The sequence below is a fragment of the Carettochelys insculpta genome, chromosome 8, assembly GCF_033958435.1.
Source record: "Carettochelys insculpta isolate YL-2023 chromosome 8, ASM3395843v1, whole genome shotgun sequence".
Classification (NCBI taxonomy): domain Eukaryota; kingdom Metazoa; phylum Chordata; order Testudines; family Carettochelyidae; genus Carettochelys; species Carettochelys insculpta.
In genome coordinates, this window is record NC_134144.1 from 39,389,749 (window position 1) to 39,408,249 (window position 18,501).

At 44.8% G+C, this 18,501-nt stretch overlaps 1 protein-coding gene across 1 annotated transcript in view; it reads left to right on the forward strand.

The window, feature by feature from the left end:
• The window catches only part of LOC142017126 (sodium channel protein type 2 subunit alpha-like), a 188,215-nt gene that overhangs the window by 137,593 nt on the left and 32,121 nt on the right, over positions 1–18,501 (forward strand). Inside the window, exons 20-21 of the mRNA XM_075001783.1 lie at positions 2,076–2,249; positions 14,397–14,519. Coding sequence (XP_074857884.1) covers positions 2,076–2,249; positions 14,397–14,519 — 297 coding nt within the window. The remainder of the gene's footprint in view (positions 1–2,075; positions 2,250–14,396; positions 14,520–18,501) is intronic.

The window sequence follows — 18,501 nt, forward strand, 5'->3', positions numbered from 1 at the left end:
ATGCAGCCTCTCATCCACTTTAATCCCCAGGTCCTTTTCTGCTGCCTGCTACTTAGCCAGTCAGTCCCCAGCCTGTCACAATGCTTAGGATTCTTCCATCTCAAGTGCAGGACTCTATACTTCTCCTTTTTGAACCTCATCAGATTTCTTTTGGCCCAATCCTTCTATTTATCTAGGTCACTCTGGACCCTATCCCTACCCTCCAGTGTATCTACCTGTCCCACTAGCTTAGTGTCATCTTCAGATTTGCAGAGGGTGCAATCTACCTCCTCATACAGGTCATTAATAAAGAAATTGAACAATACTGGCCCTAGAACTGATCCTTGGGGGCACTCCCCTTGAAACTGACTACCAACCAGACTTTGAACCATTGATCACTACCTGTGGGGCCCAACCATCTAGCCAGCTTTCTGTCCATCTTACAGTCCATGTGTCCAATCCATACTTCCTTAATTAATGGGCAAGAATGTTGTGGGAGACTGTATCAGTAGCTTTGCTGAAGTCCGGGTATATCACATCCCGTGACTTCTCCGTGTCCACAGAGTCAGTCACCTCATCATAGAAGCTAATCAGTTTGGTCAGGCATGACTTGCCCTTGTTCAAGCCACATTGACTACTCTTGATCACTTTCCCCTCTTGCATTTGCTTCAAAATGGATTCCTTGAGGATTCCCTCCATGATTTTTCTGGGGGATTGAGGTAACTGATTGAGGACTGGTCTATAGTTCCCCGGATTGTCCTTTTTTCCTTTTTTAAAGATGGGCACTACATTTGTCTTTTTCCAATTGTACGGAACCTTTCCCAATCTCCATGTGTTTTCAAAGATAATAGCTAAAAGCTCTGCAGTGACATCTGCCAATTCCCTCAGTATCCTTGGACGCATTAAGTCCAGACCCATGGATTTGTGTGTATCTAGCTTTTCTAAATAGCTCCTAACCTTTTCTTTTCTCCCCATGCACTGCCCACCTCCTTCACAGACTGCATTGCGTAGTGCTATTGTCTGGGAGCTGACCTTGTCTGTGAAGAGTGAAACAAAAAAAGCATAAAGTACTTCAGCTTTTCCCACATCGTCTGTCACCAGTTCATCTCCCTTATCTGGTAATGGCCCCACACCCTCCCTGTTAGCCCTTTTATTGTTAACATGCTTATAGAAACCTTTCTTGTTGCCCTTCACATTCCTTGCTAGCTGCAATTCCAATTTTGCTTTCACTTTCCCAATTGCTCCCCGGCATTCTCCAGCAATATATTTATACTCCTCCTTAGTCATCTGTCCAAGTTTCACATCTTATATGCATCCTTTTTGAGTTTAAGCTCACCAAGGATTACCCTGGTAAGCCAAGCTGGTTGCCTACCATGTTTGCTTTTCTTACTGCATATTGGGAGGCTTTGTTCCTATGCTGCCTTTAAAATACTGCCAGTTCTGAACTCCTTTCCCCTTCATATTAGCTTCCTAGGGCATCCTGCCCATCAGCTCTCTCAGGGAGTTGAAGTCTGCTCTTCTGAAATCTGTATTTTACTTCTCATCCTTCTTCCTTTGGTCAGAATCCTGAAATCTACCATTTCATGATCACTGCAGCCCAGGTTGCCATCCACTTCTATTTCTCCCACTAGTTCTTCCTTGTTTGTGAATACACTTCATAATGGCCGTGTCTACACGAGCCCCAAACTTCGAAATGGCCACACAAATGGCCATTTCGAAGTTTACTAATGAAGCGCTGAAATGCATATTCAGCGCTTCGTTAGCATGTGGGTGGCCGCGGCACTTCGAAATTGACGCGGCTTGCCGCCGCGCATCTCATCCAGATGGGGCTCCTTTTCGAAAGGACCCCGCCTACTTCGAAGTCCCCTTATTCCCATCAGCTCATGAGAATTTGCGTGGCCATTTCGAAGTTTGGGGCTCATGTAGCCGTAGCCAATGAGTGATATGTACCTTTTCAGTATTATTTAGAATGTTATTTTCAGAAAACATCCTGAACTGGCAAGTCATTTACCTTTTCATGTTTGGCCCTTGCTGCCTAAATTGTAGTGTCCAAAGGCTTATAAATACTGAACTTATATACTGTTTGTTCTTCACAGGCTTTTGAAGATATATATATTGAACAGCACAAGACTATCAAGACTGTGCTAGAATATGCTGATAAGGTCTTCACTTACATCTTCATTCTGGAAATGGTGCTAAAATGGGTGGCCTATGGTTTTCAAACCTATTTCACTAATGCCTGGTGCTGGCTGGACTTCCTGATTGTTGATGTATGTACTGTATTATATAAATAACCTATTTTTACTGTGCTATAAGTTGTCCATTCTGCATATCTCATTGTTAGTCATATGTATGAGGACAGCAGTCTGGGTTAAAAATGACCAAAAGTAAGTCATGTGACAGGTGAACATTTCTGTGATGCCTGATGGTTGTTTAATGACTCACTAAAACTGCATTTGTGTGTTCCTTTTCTTTTTGCATCTTTTATTTATTTTCAGTGGTAATCCTCATGTTGATTTTCATAGCACTCCTGCCTGAAGAGGTTGCAAGCAGTGTTCCCTGTAAGCTGAGGTCTTGGGTGGTCACCCAGGAGAGGTTCAGGTGCCATAACAGAGTGCCTCTGGCCACCCGCAGTGGGGTGCATGTGTTTTTATTGGGGGTGCACATCTACACCTGTTTTGATGCACATAGCAAAATTTATTCCACCTATGGATGGAAAAAAATTGGAGGGAACACTGGTTGCGAGAGAACTTTAAATATAACCCTACCATTTTTCAGCCACTTCTGACTTTCTAATGCTTATATTTGGAACTAAATCTTTCCAACTTTTGGCTTGGCTGCTGCCCTCAGTTTCAGTTTTGACTTGTCTTCTGTCTGTATAGTTTCTCTGAATTTAATATTTAAAACACCAGTAATCTATTTTTATGGATAATAAAATTACTCTTCTACTATTAGCCATGATAAAAACATAAATTAGTATCCTCATAATCTCCTGTGTGACTTAGGAGCACTAATCAATGGGACTTGCTCTTCAAAATCATTTAGGTACTTTCAAAACTCCCATTCATCTATTTTGTCATATAACATTTACGAGTCTATACCTCCTGAGTTCCTTCTGTTTTTGCAGGGACTGGGGAAAAAAATAAACAAACTGATAAGGCCACACTAACTCTGCCAAGTTTTAAATCTGCCACCATCAGCAGTTCAAGCATTTGTGTTCCTTTCCTGTAAATACTTTGTTTTTACATGTTGGGCCTCTGTTATTTGTCTCTGTTTATGTTCTTTGCTTCCACTGAAACAGCTTCTCCCTCTTTGTTTTAGAGTTCTAATTTGTGTTAATTTTTGCACAATAGTGGTCTCCTTTCAGATTCTAACTTATCTCTGCCTTTCCAAAGTTGAGAAAACATAAGAGAGTTAAAACACTAACCTTCTCTAATGGGTTTCCTTTGCCTACCTATCTAGGTAGAGTCCATACCCTTTGCACTATACACACCTCACCCCACCAAAAAAAATGGCATACAATGATCTACCCTGTCTGAGACAGGGATGCAGTTCATCATTAGAAATTTAAAATAGATATTGTGTTGCTTTCTGCTCTTGCCTGTAACAGCCAGTCTGTTCTTCAGGGGAGGAAGGCCACATGCACCGTGGCCACAAGCTCTGGACAGTCAGGAGCATGCTGTAGCAATAATTCCTGCATTATGTGGCTTTAACAACATAAAAGCAGAGGAAGGAGGTCTCAAAAAAGTCTTCAAATAAAATTTGGAACAAGTTTCCTCATAGTCTGTTTTCAAGATTGCAAAGAATCCAAATGGAGACTGCTGTTTAAAATATTAAATGAAAACATTTGGTAATTTTATAAGTAAATGGAAAAGTAGTTGTTTCACAGCTATACTTATCCATGGCTCAGTATCTCCAGTAACGAGGGTTGCTGTGCCATGACAAAATTCCACACAACATAAATCCAGAAACCCATGATCTTCCACCGTGCATCTCATGAAGAAAAAGTCCCTTTCCAGAGGTGTCATGTGGTAGGAAGATGGTATAGGGAATGTGCCTACCCTTGCATTTTAAGACATTTTTGAGAAAGGAAAACCAAGACAAAGAGAAATGAGCCCATTGTCAGAAAATGCAGTGCCACATAATTAACATTTTGCAAAATTAACAGAGCCATAATGTAGTATGAATCTGGATTCACGGGAAGTCATGGGTGAGGTTTGTATTTAGTCTCCACATACCTAGAAGCTGGCCCTGCTGCTGAATCCACCAGCCTCAGGTCCCAGCCTCTGGGCAGTACTCCCCTATCCCCCGCCGCGCACTGCAGCCTCTGATCCTGCCAGCCCTGTGGGTCCCACAGCTGGCCCAGGACTCTTTAGCTGCCCCCCAGCTCTGCCAACTGCCTGTGGCAGTGAGGGTTACCACCTCTCCCAGTGTGGACAGACTGGGGCCATTTGCAGGAATGGGGTCCAGCCTGTCTGGTCCAGGAGAATTGGCAACCCTATCTCAACAGGTTTAAAGTAGGGGAGGAGTGCAGCTCAGCACCACCACTCCAAGTTCCAACACCAATGGGAGGCCCATCAGCGGCTGTCAGCCAGGATGCATAGAGATCCTAGCTGCTCTGAGTGTTTAGCCCTAGTTGTTCAGAGCCTGGGAATGAATGACAGAGGTTGGATTGCCTGTTGTTTTCATTCCTTCTGAAGTACCTACAGTGACATTGTCAAAAGCCAGGATACTGGGCTAGATCAATGATTGTTCTGACTCAGTGTGATGATCCCTATATGCAGGTGATAACCATAAAGCTATTTGGTTCCCTTTAAATATGAAGAAATCTTCACAGTGCTTCCTAATATTTCACTCATCACTTCTTAAATAGTAGATTTCTAAGGGTGCGTCTACACTAACACTGTATTTCGAAATTAATTTAGAAAGTGGGCCCAATTTCGAAAGAGACTGCGGAGTGTCTACACACCCAACAGCCCCTTTCAAAATTGTTTTTGGCGAAAACGGGACCGAATTTTGAAACCATTCTTCCCATCCAGGATTGGGAAGAGCGGCCCCTTTCGAATTAAAATTTCGAAAGAGTACATGTGTAAATGCTCCAGGCCTGCAATTTTGAAATTGCAGGTCCGCCATGGCGGCGGCTCTAGGGAGGACAGGAGACACGCTAGGAAGCCCCATTGGGGCTCTGTGGTCTCTGGGCCAGCCCCTTAAAGCCACACAGCTCCGGAAGCCCCGTGCAGGAAGCTGAGAGCGTGGACAGGGCTAGAGAAGCATGAGCTCAGCCCTAACACGCTCCAGCAGCCAGACTGAAATGCCACCAAGCCCATCAGCAGGATGGCGAGCCCCCCCCGCAGTCTGGGGCACCCCAGGAGGCCCCCTCTTTCCCACCTGTGGGGTCACCGGCGGAGAGCCAGAGCCAGAAAAGGAGGGGCCCATCCTGGACGAAGGCCAAGGTAAAAGACCTCCTCGGCCTCTGGGCAGAGGAGGAGGTGCTGCTCCAAAGCACAGGGAGGCCCCGCAACGCAGCTGCCTTTGAACGGCTTTCCCTGGGGCTGCGGAAGCTGGGACACCCCCAGCGCACAGCCACTCAGTCCTCTGCAAAGTAAAGGAGCTCAGGCAGGCCTACAGCCAGGCCAAGGATGCCCACAGCCGATCGGGGGCCGGGGATGGCCCAAGGTGCCCACGCTACCAGGCACTGCAATAGCTCCTTCGCCTGAAGGACGTCCCAGAGCTGTCGGTGGTGGTGGACATGTGCGGGCCGGACGCCAACCGGGAGACAGACCCGCTGGAGCAGCTGGGACCCTCCAGCCTGACCACACCTGCGAGGCCCGGGAGCGACTCAGAGGAGGGGGGGCCCGTTAGTCGTTGCAGTCAGCTCCAGTACCTCCAGCCAGGTGCCCTCGAGGCCGGTGTCCCCAGACCTGTTCTCTGGAGCCCCAGGTAGGAGACAGGTGGATTGGGTGGCCTGGGTGGGGGGGGCCTATCCTACAGTACCCTGCCCAGTCCCAGACCCAAGCACAGCGCCATCCAGCACCTGCACCCATGGACAGCACCCTAGCCTGCCCAACCAGGGAGGGATGCGAGGGCCAGGCTGCAGCCAGCAATTGCCCCGCAGACGAGGTTCCAGCGGGCACATGGGAGCCCCAAGCGGGGCCGGCAGGGGAGGCACCACCTTGGGGGGTGGCGTGGGTGGAGCCCCCAGGCCCAGGTGACAGCATTGATGGGTGGCTGCTCTCCCCTTGTGTCTCCACAGCATCATCCTTTTGGGGGCCGAACCACACCCGTGCCACCATCAGATGGAGCTGGAGAGCCCTCCTCCCCATCGCCCCAGCTGCCACCTGGCCAGACCTGGAGGGCCCAACACCAGCGGCACTATGACCCCCAGGAGGCAGCGGAGGCCCACACTGCAGCCATTCGGGAGCAGACCGCAGTGCTCCGGGAGTGGCTGCTCAAAGAGCAGAAGGACAGGGCCTGGTGGAGGGAGGTCTGGGCCGAGGCGGCCGCAGCCCTCCAACGGCTGGCCCTCCAGCTGCTCCCACTGCCGCCCCTGGACCCGTTCGCACTGCCGCCCCTGAACAACTGCCCTCATCCCACCCACCCTCAGCCCATCCGCCCATCTTGCCCTGGCCCACTGGCTGATCGCCAGTGCCAGGCAGGAGGGGGTCCCCTCGCCGGCCTCCCCCAGCCCCCGCCTCACCCAGCCCACCCCATTCTTCAGCCCCTGGCCAACCCTGTCTCCCCCTACTTCCAGCCCCCTCCCAGCCCCGACAGGGCCCCTGCACCAGAGGCACCCATACCCGCCGGGGATCTCGCCTCTCCACCCTGTGGGGGACTAGGCCTGCCCATGCCTGTGGCTCCGGCCATGGGGGCATGCCCCTGCCTCATTGTATATAGTTCTCTCCCTGTTCCCCCCATATTTAGCCCCAATAGGAAGACCCCACGCCATTGTTCAACAGCCGTTTATTTACATATAGTTAGTCCCCAGTTAATAAATGCTTTTGTGCACCCTCGTGTCCCCTGTGGGAGGTGGGGTTGCTGCAGGGTGGGTGTGAGCCATGTGTCAAGTGGAGGTCAGCGTCAGTATTAAAAATACTTCATGAAGGATTTAGGCTTCAAACACAACTATTAATCTGCCCTGTGATAACAAAAATAATGTTGTATTGTGTTGCTGAGCAACTAATCTCTAAGATTTAGTTCCTACAGCAATATGCTTAAAATAAAACAAGAAGTTAAAAATTACTTAAAATAAATGTCTGCAAATGACCAGGGTCTGATGACATGCATTCTAGAAAGCTCAAAGAGCTGATGAGGTAGTATCCGAACCTTTAGCTATCATCTTTGAAATGTTCTGGAAAATGGGATAGATTCCAGGAGGGCTTCCCAGACCCTAACTCCTTCACAATGTGCCTGGCAACATGGGGTCGTGGGCGGCTGCTCATAGCCAGGGCTGCTGTCCGCAGCCCACCCAGTCATGTAGCACTCCTGCTTTCCCTCCACCAAATCGTGCAGAGCGCAACAGGCCGCAACCACACCATGGACGTTGGGCAGGCTGACGTCCAGCCATGCATTGAGGCATCGGAAACGCCCCTTGAGGCGTCCGAAGGCCCACTCAACAGTGTTGCAGGCCTCGTTCAAGCGGCTGTTAAAAACGTCCTGGCTGGCAGTGGTGTGCCCAGTGTAGGGGTGCATCAGCCATGGCTGTAATGAGTACGCCCCATCGGCCACTATACAGGGTGGCGTTGTGTTCCCCATGGGGAGCTCCCGGGCAGGGATGTAGGTGCCCTCCTTCATGCACCACTCAAGCCAGGAGTTGCAGAATACCCGGGCATCATGGGCTCAACTGGACCAGCCAACGCATATGTCACTAAACCGGCCCCAGGCATCAACAAGCGTTTGGAGCACCACCGAGAGGTACCCCTTGTGGTTTATGTAGTGTCCTGCACTATGGTCTGGAGCGCGGATAGCTATGTGCGTGCCATCGAGCATGCCGAAGCAGTTCGGGAATCCGAGGGCTGTGAATCCCGCCATGGCGTCGTCCAGGTTGCCGAGGTGGACGACCCTCCGCAGGAGGAGGCGGTTGATGGCCTGGACCACCTGTGGGGGGGCACCGACATATGGGCCTGCGCATTGGGGAGGCCCCGTACCCCTTCAGGCCCCTCACCCAGGGGGCCCCCTGCCCCTTCCTGGGGAGGGTGTGGGGCCCTTGTCTGACTTACCTGCAGGAGGATGGTTCCCACGGTGGCCTTGCCCACCCCAAATTGGTGCCCCACTGAACGATGGCTGTCTGGGGTGGCCAGCTTCCAGAGGGTGATCCCCATGTGCTTCTCAACTGGGAGCACGGGCCGCATGCGGGTGTCCACATGCTGCAGGGCGGGTGTGAGCCACTGACACAGCTCCATGAATGTCTGCTTCGTCATCCTGAAGTTTGCAAGCCACCTTTCGTCTTCCCACTGGCCCAGTACCAGCCTGTCGCACCAGTCCCCACTGCTGGGGTGGCTCCAGAGGCGCTGTGGGGGTTGGGGGATGGGGAGCGACGGTTGCCCCGTTGCGAGGGCCTGCAGGACCCCTGTTGGGGGGAAGGTGCACTCCAGGGCATCTACCACACCCAGGATGGCAATGACCGCCTGGGTCCCGGTGAGGGTGGCAGCATCGGCCTCTGGCAGCTGCTGCTGCTCAATTCTCCTCTCGGTTGTTGGTGTACAGTCCACGCGGTGCTGTATACTACTCTGCTGGGCTCTGTGTGTGCAGGGTGGATGTGTTTGGGAGGGACCCTTTAAGGGTGCTGCTGGCTGTGTGACCCGGAAGGGCTTGTCAGCCATGTGACCCCATGCCTGATGTTTCCCAGCTGCTTATTTCGAGCCTGCTTTCCTGTGTGGATGCTCTTTCGAAAAATGGAGAGAGCTCTTTCGAAATAGCGGATCAGTACAGTGATACATTTTGTGTATGTAGCCACGCTATTTCAAAATCCCTTATTTTGATTTTGTTCTTCGATATTCCCCCTTTCGAAATGTCTTTGTAGTGTAGACGCACCCTAAATATTTTTCTGTGAGAACTTTGTAGCCAACTCAGTTTGCAAGCACCAGTTTAGATAAGACTCTGAACTTTTTTTTGTTTAGTAACAGAGTAGCCGTGTCTACACGTGCACGCTACTTCGAAGTAGCGGCACTAACTTTGAAATAGTGCCCGTCACAGCTACACGTGTTGGGCGCTATTTCAATGTTAACATCGACGTTAGGCGGCGAGACGTCGAAGCCGCTAACCCCATGAAGGGATGGGAATAGCGCCCTACTTCGACGTTCAACGTCGAAGTAGGGACCGTGTAGTCGTTGCGCGTCCCGCAACTTCAAAATAGTGGGGTCCGCCATGGCGGCCATCAGCTGAGGGGTTGATAGACGCTCTCTCTCCAGCCCCTGCGGGGCTCTATGGTCACCGTGTGCAGCAGCCCTTAGCCCAGGGCTTCTGGCTGCTGCTGCTGCAGCTGGGGATCCATGCTGCATGCACAGGGTCTGCAACCAGTTGTCGGCTCTGTGTGTCTTGTGTTGTTTAGTGCAACTGTGTCTGGGAGGGGCCCTTTAAGGGAGCGGCTTGCTGTTGAGTCCGCCCTGTGACCCTGTCTGCAGCTCTGCCTGGCACCCTTATTTCGATGTGTGCTGCTTTGGCGTGTAGACGTTCCCTTGCAGCGCCTATTTCGATGTGGTGCTGCACAACGTCGATGTTGAACATCGACGTTGCCAGCCCTGGAGGATGTGTAGACGTTATTCATCGAAATAACCTATTTCGATGTTGCCACATCAAAACAGGCTACTTCGATGTAGGTTTCACGTGTAGACGTAGCCATGTTAGTCTGTACTCCAACAAAACAAAACAGCAGAAATGTTGCACTTTAAAGACTACCAAAATGGTTTATTTGGTGATGAGCTTTCATGGGACAGATCCCCCTATATAGTTGATAAGCTTCAGAAAAAGTTGAAAAAAAATCTGCAAAAAAAAAAAAAAGGTGAAGTATTCTCTCCAGGGTTTTGAACAGAACAGGAGCATCAAAACATCAGTATGTCCATGCCCTTTCACATCTCATGTCCATTCTAAATTTAAGAGAGCTTTTAAACCTCTCCAAATCCAGACTAAAGCTTTGCATTCAGTCTTGTAGGATAAGAGGTATGCCTACAAAACCAGGTAAGTTAACGGTCTAACTAGCTGATAAAAAGCACTAGCTGTTAAATTTTTGAAACGCATTGTCAGCTCTAATGGTCTCATATTTGTACATATTTTTATTTTACTCTTGGTCATGGAAACTTATTTTTACGCTCTTCATTACTGCTGCGTACTTTTTGTTGCTGCAAATGTCATGAGATAGAATGGAGACTTTCTTACTTAACTATATTCATTCATTGTCTAACATCTTTCTTATCCTTATCACTAGAGAGTAAGAATTGGAGGTTCATATTTTGTGATAGTAGTATAAAATATTTTAGGCTTCGTTTGCTATTTTTCTACGAACTGCTATCTCACAATTGAAAAGTTTCAGTGCTATTTGGTAGAACCAGACTTTGAGTGTCCTCTGAGACAAACTTTGATTTCATTTGAATTGCACCTAAACTCTGCACATATAAAAGGAACATGCTGAAATGAGTGATGCAGATGCCAGTTGTAGAAAGGAAACATAATAGATAATTTTACATTAGGTGAAATATAACTTTAAGAAATTAAAACATTGATGTATGTACCTAGCATTTATTTCCGCAGGATTATCTCATAGAACTCTGTTACACTTAACGTTTATATATTGCAATATGATATGAGCTCAGAACTGATGCCAGTGAGAGTTTTTGTGTGGGATAGAAGACAGTACATAATCTTAAATATGCAACATGAGAAGGAAGAAATCAAGATACACAAAAGTTTTGCTCCTAAAGGAAAACACATTCCTTTCATTGCCACAATGAGATTGCGTTCTGACCCTGGGTCACCATGGTTTTCTCTGGAGTCACCGAAAGTAGAGTGAACAGGAGGAGGTTAAGGGAGACTGTATAGTGACTGGAGGTCTTCAGTATGTGTGGTCACTAGCTGTATTCCATTGTTCACCTTCAGTTCCCTTCTTCTGTGGGGTCTAGCCTAGGACTACGCACAGGATAAAGATAGCAGGGGAGGCAGTTGGTCTTCAGTGTCCAGTAAGTAAAAGGCATGTATATGGGTTGGCTAACATGGCCAAGGAAATATCCTCTGATATCAGGTTAGCTCTCACACAACTTGAGTGTAATACACTTAGGGACCACACATCTTGAGAAACTCCAGTTACTGTACATTAAGTAACCCCATACAAAGTGTGTTGCTTGCCTGCCTGTGTTATCCAATTTTTGTCTCCATGTGTATTGATACAGTCTGAGCAAATTGCCCCTTAATCTTCTTTAATACACTGAGGCAGCTCAGTCAATTTAGTTTTTCACCAAAAAACTTGTTTTCCAATCCTTTAATCATACTTGTGACACTTCCCTGAAGAGCTGTATTAAGAATTGCTCCAAATCTATGCTGTAACATAGATTTCTGTTCCCCAGAAAAGAAAGTAACGAAAGCAAACTTCCCCGTGCCACATTTTGTCACAATTACAATACATAGTAATATATTAAAAATACTTCATGAAGGATTTAGGCTTCAAACACAACTATTAATCTCCCCTCTAATAACAAAAATAATATTGTATTGTGTTGCTGAGCAACTAATCTCTAAGATTTAGTTCCTACAGCAATATGCTTAAAATAAAACAAGAAGTTAAAAATTGCTTAAAAAATTAGATGTCTGCAAATGACCAGGGTCTGGTTAAATGCATTCTAGAAAGCTCAAAGAGCTGATGAGGTAGTATCCGAACCTTTAGCTATCATCTTTAAAATGTTCTGGAAATTGAGATAGATTCCAGAAGACTGGAAAAGGGCAAACATAGTGCCCATCTATAAAAAGGGAAAAAAGAACAACCCAGGAAACTAAAGACCAGTCAGTTTAACTTCTGTCCTGGCAAAGATAATGAAGTAAGTAATTAAAAAATTCATCTGCAAACATCTGGAAGAAAAGAAGGTAAGAGCTAACAGCCAGCATGGATTTGTGAAGAACAAATCATGCCAGACCAATCTGATATCTTTCTTTGACAGGATAACAAGTCTTGTGAATGTGGTACCTGGACTTGAGTAAGGCATTTGATATGGTCTCACATGATCATCTTATCAATAAACTAGGCAAATGCAACTTAGATGGGGCTCCTGTAAGATAACCATTTTCAGGAAGGACATAACAAGTGGGGTTTCGCAGGGGTCTGTTTTGCGACTGATTCTATTTAATATCTTCATCAATGATTTAGATATTGGCATAGAGAGTATGCTTATCAAGTTTTCAGTTACCACCAAGCTGGGAGGAGTTGTAACTGCTTTGGAGGATAGCATTGGAATTCAAAATGATCTGGAGAAACTGGAGAAATGGTCTGAGGTAAACAAAATGAAGTTTAATAAGGACAAATGCAAAGTACTCCACTTAGGAAGGAACAGTCAGCTTCATACGTACAAAATGGGAAGTGACTGTCTAGCAAGGAGTACTGTGGAAAGGGATTTAGGGTTCATAGTGGACCACAAGCTAAATACGAGTCAACAGTGTGCAAAAAAAGCAAACATGATTCTGGGATGCATTAACAGAAGTGTTGTGAGCAAGACATGGCAAGTCATTCTTCCACTCTGCTCAGCACTCATTAGGCCTCAGTTTGAGTACAGTAATCCCCCCGGTATGCATGATTTCAATTTGTGCTTCACTCGCATTAACACAAGTTAACTGCAAATTGAAAGCGCTCTAGGCCCAGCTCCCCCAGCAGGGAGAAGCCAGGGAGTGGCAGGGATCTGGGAGCTAGGCTGGTCCCCAGCTCCCCTCCACTCGCTGGAGCCAGGAAAATGACCAGGGCTGGTGCCCTCATTAGTTTCCTGACTCTCCCACATTACACAGGAAATTTGACTTATGCAGGGGTTGCAAGAACACAACTCCAGCATAAGTCCGGGGTTTACTGTACTGTGTCCAGTTCTGGGCACCACATTTCAAGAAAGATGTGGAGAAATTGTAGAAGGTCCAACGAAGATCAACAAGAATGATTAAACGTCTAGAGAACATGAGCTATGAGGGAAGACTGAACTAACTGGACTTGTGTAGTTTAGAAAAGAGAAGACATAACAGTTTTCAAGCACCTAAAAGAGGGTTACTAGGAGAAGGGAAAAAAATTGTTCTCCTTGGCCTCTGATGATAGGACGAGGAACAATGGGCTTAAACTTCAGCGTGGAAGGTGCAGATTGGACATTAGGAAAAACTTCCTGTCAGGGTGGTTAAACACAGGAATAAATTGCCTAGAGAGCTTGTGGAATCTCCATCACTGGAGATACTTAAGAGCAGGTTAGAGAGACATATATTGGGGATGGTCTAGACAGTGCTTGATCCTGTTGTGAGGGCCAAGGACTGGACTCAGTGACCTGTCAATGTCCTTTCCAGCTTACTGTTCTGTGATTCTATGGAAGTAGTGTAAATTCTTTCATAGTCTTGCCCATTATATGGGTAAATAAGCTTTTCCTTTTCTGGAAGAAATTAATTTCAGATTTCAGTCCCTTCTATTTGGATTATGCTGCCTACTGAACTAATTGAAAAAAAATCTTTCAATCCAACTAATGCAACCTAAGTGAAAAAACCTTTTGATTAAAAGAAGGCTATTTTAGATTCTTCAAGTTTCTGGATTTTCTAATACTTCATATATTCACTTAATGTCAAATTCTGAAATATGTACAGCTTGTGTTGCTGTGGTAGAAAATTATGGGTGCTTGATGTGTTCTGTGGCTCAATTTCTGAGTTTGGTGAAGAGAGGAGCCAGCCTAGAGCCTTTCATCCCCTGCAGCCTTGGACAGCACTGATAAAAATGAAAATCTGATCCAAACTATGTCTGATTGTGCTTTTCCAAATCCTGAGTCTGACCAAAATTTTGCAAAAACAAACAAGGGCTCCTGGCCCCAGCTATTCAAAATAACTTTTGGCAAAGTTTTAGCATAGTTTTGTAAGAGCCACCCCGGCAGAAGATACGTTATGCAAGAATTTTCTTGTTATTTTGAACGTTAGGAGGGGAAAAGTGTTTCCTAATATGAATAAATTAAGTAACACTCAGGTTGATGTTTGTGTGTATGTAATGATAGTATCATAGATCAAGAGACTCAGAAGGTCAAAGATTTGCAAACGGACTTTCTCTTCTTTTCCAGCTTTTTCCAGTACCAGATTGCTGTTGCTTGTAGAACCATAAGACGCTTTTTCTAATATCCAGACTGAACTTTTCCTCCTTTCGTCATTATATCTTGCATCCTTCCAAAGGGCTATCTAAGATACATACAACTAATTTTTTTTTTTAATTTGTGTAGGTTTCTTTGGTTAGCTTAATTGCTAATGCTTTGGGATTCTCTGAAATTGGTCCAATTAAATCACTTCGAACTCTACGAGCTTTGAGACCTTTGAGAGCATTGTCACGATTTGAAGGAATGAGGGTAAGATTAAAATAAAAAGTGGAAATCTTTATTTAAGAACAAAACAATGGTTTGTACAAACATGCACCAGAAATTAAAATAATAGAAATGCAGTTACTCTTTAGTGTACATTTCTTACTGAGTTCTGCCAGACTGTGTTACATGTATTACTTCTAACCATATGCTATGGTATGAATTAGCTTTGCTCATTTGGGTTAGTAAATCCTTAGTTAATCTTAGGAAGCTTATTTTTAGTTGTCCATTCCCAGCAGATTTAAGCTGTAACAAGTTTAAAAGTAAATTGATTCTGTTTGTATTTTACATATGTTACATATAAGATATATTCTGTTAGCTGTCAGATGAAATTTATGGGAATTAAAGAATAGAGTGATTCCTTTTCTTCATTGGAAAGTTAATCAGAATAACTAAAACATTCTGACTGCAGTAAGAGCTATTTTTCAAATATACTTACCTACCTATAATATATTTGGTTCTCTCTTCTACAGAAATTGAATTAGTGCACAATATCTATGACACGGAAAAATATGGATTTGATTAGTATTTTTCTTCTGTTGATGTTTTTTTCACCTTCTATAAGGTTCCATGAGCATAGCCCCAATCTAATGGTACATGAAACACATAGTGTCTTTTTATGAATTTTACAATGATTACTTTCAACATGTTTTATGTACAATTTTTATTTCATTCTTTGCTGCCTGGATGTGTTTCTGTAGTGACACACATGAGCATATGTGGCACTCTGACTCAGTGACAAGAATCGCAAAGAGGAAGCATATTTTTATGTGCATCAGAAAAAGCATGAAAAGCCTTATTAATAGATGGTAAATATTGGCTGCTTTAAATTGGTTGTATAAAATAAAAAGCTCGGGTTTCCTGCAGCAGCACCAATGTCTGCTTTCACGTTCAGAAGCAAAGACTAAACAAGCCCCTCCATTTCCACAAGGCCTTCTCTTCCCTGCAGACCTCTGAGAGCACCTTCTAGCCCACCACCTCATCACCAAAGCTAGTGTCTCAGTAGAAGCAACAGGTTCTGGGTGAGCATAACACAAGAAAAATACTCCCAACACTCCTATCAGAATTCTCTGAGAAGTAGTCTCTCTTGCATTGTAGGAGAGGGAAGAGAGGCCATGTCTACGCTTAGCCAAGATTTTGAAAGGGCCATGCTAATGGCCAAATCGGAGAATACTAATGAGGTGCTGAAATGAATATTCAGTGCCTGATTAGCATGCTGACAGCCGCAGCACTTCAAAAGTGCCACATTTTGATCGCGCATGTCTCATCTACACGGGACCCTTTTCAAAAGCACCCCATAGACATCAAAATCCCCTTATTCCTATCAACCCCATGTAGACAAGCCACGTGCAATCAAAACATGGCGCTTTCAAAGTGCTGCAGCTGGCAGCATGCTAATGAGGCGCTGAATATTCATTTCAGCACCTTATTAGTATTCTCCAATTTGGCCCTTAGCATGGCCCTTTTGAAATTTTGGCCAAGTGTAGGCGTGGCCAGAATGTTTCTCTTGCTGGGGATGAGATATCAGTACTGGGCTGGTGTGGAGTGGAGGGGAAAAGAGATGAGCAAGGTGAACTGGGCGAGAATATGCAAGAACTTTTACATGTTGTGAGGAGTTAGTGTGGAGTCGGGGAGAGTGGAAGTTGAAATACTGTGGGTGGGGTATTGGAAGTAGGGTTTCCGCATTGGTTGTCATAGAAACTGTGTGTTTCTCTGAAAACTTTCCCTTGTTTTCATCTTTATAAGCTCTTTCCAGATGCCTGGTTCTTAGTAGCTGAGGACTAGATGTGTATAATGTCTACAGTGATCAGGTCCATAGGTGTGCTGTTAAAAGCTGTATTAGTTGAGACCTTGATCAGGGTAGAGAACCTTTTCTGGATTTCAGTTGTGACTTTGTTTGGGCCTTTGTGTCCAATGAGATGTTCTGCATAGCATTCTGCCTGATTATCCTTGTTGTGACCCATTAGCCTATACTGATAGGGAGAAAGTATGTTCATATAGATTTTCTTACAGAGATCCATTGAGTTTGCTTAGGACCACAATAAACTGTAATTAGTATTTCCCTATAGGGTTGTGATCTGGGCTGTTTGTATAAATTCAGATGCAGACCAGCTGTCAGAATTTGCATTCTTAGCAATTTTCAGAATGATAAGCCATTTGTTGACAGGAGCCCTCTCCTCCTGTTCATGCTTTTCATTGCAAAGTCAGTGCACACCTTAGAACGTTGATAAATTAATAAATGGTCTTTGTTTTCCTGGGAGAGGAGAGAAACATTGTGTGGAAGGTTGGTGCTGAGGCTGCGGGAAGATGTTTAGAAAAGTCAGAGAGAAAAAAAAAAAAATCCCACACAGGATGATTCTCATGCCAGAGGATCCTGTAATAGAAAGTGAGAAATGGAAAACCTGTTGAACGTGTCTGCAAGCAAAGGTTCCTTTCGCTTACTTTTTAAAAGGTAAAAATACAGTTTAGGTAAGACCAGGTCTTTGGCCCATAGGTAGGGCAATTGTCTACAGTTAGAGTTGCCCAATACTTTAAGTCCCTGTTTTCAGTTGCTTATAACTTTGGCAAACTTAAGTGTATGAATTGAATTTTTCCTGCCTCAGGGTGGATTTTTTTGGAAAAGTTTTTGGAAAAAAGCAGTTTGTGATTGTTTGTTTAAAAAGAACCAACAAACCTGTATCAGAGTGCACATGCACAAAGGTGTGGAATTAATCTTGCACAGGCAGCCATGATTCTGGCATTTCCTGAGTTTTTTGTTACTTCATTTTGAAACCTTAACATTTGACCAAAGGCTGTACCTACTAAAGAGTAAGTGAAAAGGCCCATTTTAAAAGTAAGATTCTGAGGCAAAATCAGATTTGTATTGAAAAATCTGCTTGCAGCCTTAACTATGGACTAATATGTCTCCATAATCCTTTTAGTTGTGAACCATTCTTATAGGTTGCTGTAATTCTCCCTCAAGTCGTTCATCAAAACCTTCTGTGAAGCCTTCCAGCTTCAACCATGGTACATCATTCTATGTTTGCCTATTTGGTACCTGTACGTATTTTTAAATATTGTGTTGTAACCACATGTCATTTTAGATTGTAAGATCTTTGGGACAGAGCATCCTTTTTAGTTAGTAAAATCTACATATTGTCAAGCACAAATTGGACTTAGTAGTATATATACAGAATAAGTAATACATTTATTACTTCACTGATTTTTTTCTTGGCAACTTAGTTTGTACATTAATAAATTCCCTGCTTACTCTTAAGGGTCACATTTTTAGCCTGATTTTTACTTGGCCTCTCTCTTTTCATTTATAGCTTAGGTCAGTTGGACACTAGAGCAACTGGTTGTGTCCACAAATCAATATCCAAAATAGAATTAATAGTTACTTAGGTTGGACACACAATTATCCTTCACTTATTTGTACCTAAAATTTGTGGAGAGAACACATGGGAACTTACTTTTGAAAATATGGCCCTACTGTCCTAGCTTCTAGATGGCACCTGTTACATGAGAGAAAAAGAAATTCAACTTGCTCATTTTTCATCTCTGCTCGGCTAGTACAGGTACTTATGGCCTGAAGTAATTTTATTTTTCTCTTTTGCACATGCATTAATGGAAATAATGTTCATATTATGTTAGTATGACTAGAACTAATTTAAGATAGTAGAGTAGATGTAAGCCATGTCTTTGGTCTCTAACATTAATGGTAGCACATCTTTGGATTTGTAATCAGTCTAAACCTGCATCAATGAGTCCTCCTGGCAACAAGATCAAACAAACAAGGTTTTCCAAGGTTTTGAGCTTTGTAACATATCAACATATCTGGTAGGCTTCAACTCATATATGAGCACCAAGAATCTTATTTCCCACTTCCAGCAGTGTGAGCTTTCACTATATTCTTTCCCCAAATCCTTTTTAGTTTCCATTTAGCAGCTTTGAGCATTCTCCACCCAATCTGCCCTTTACATCATTGACT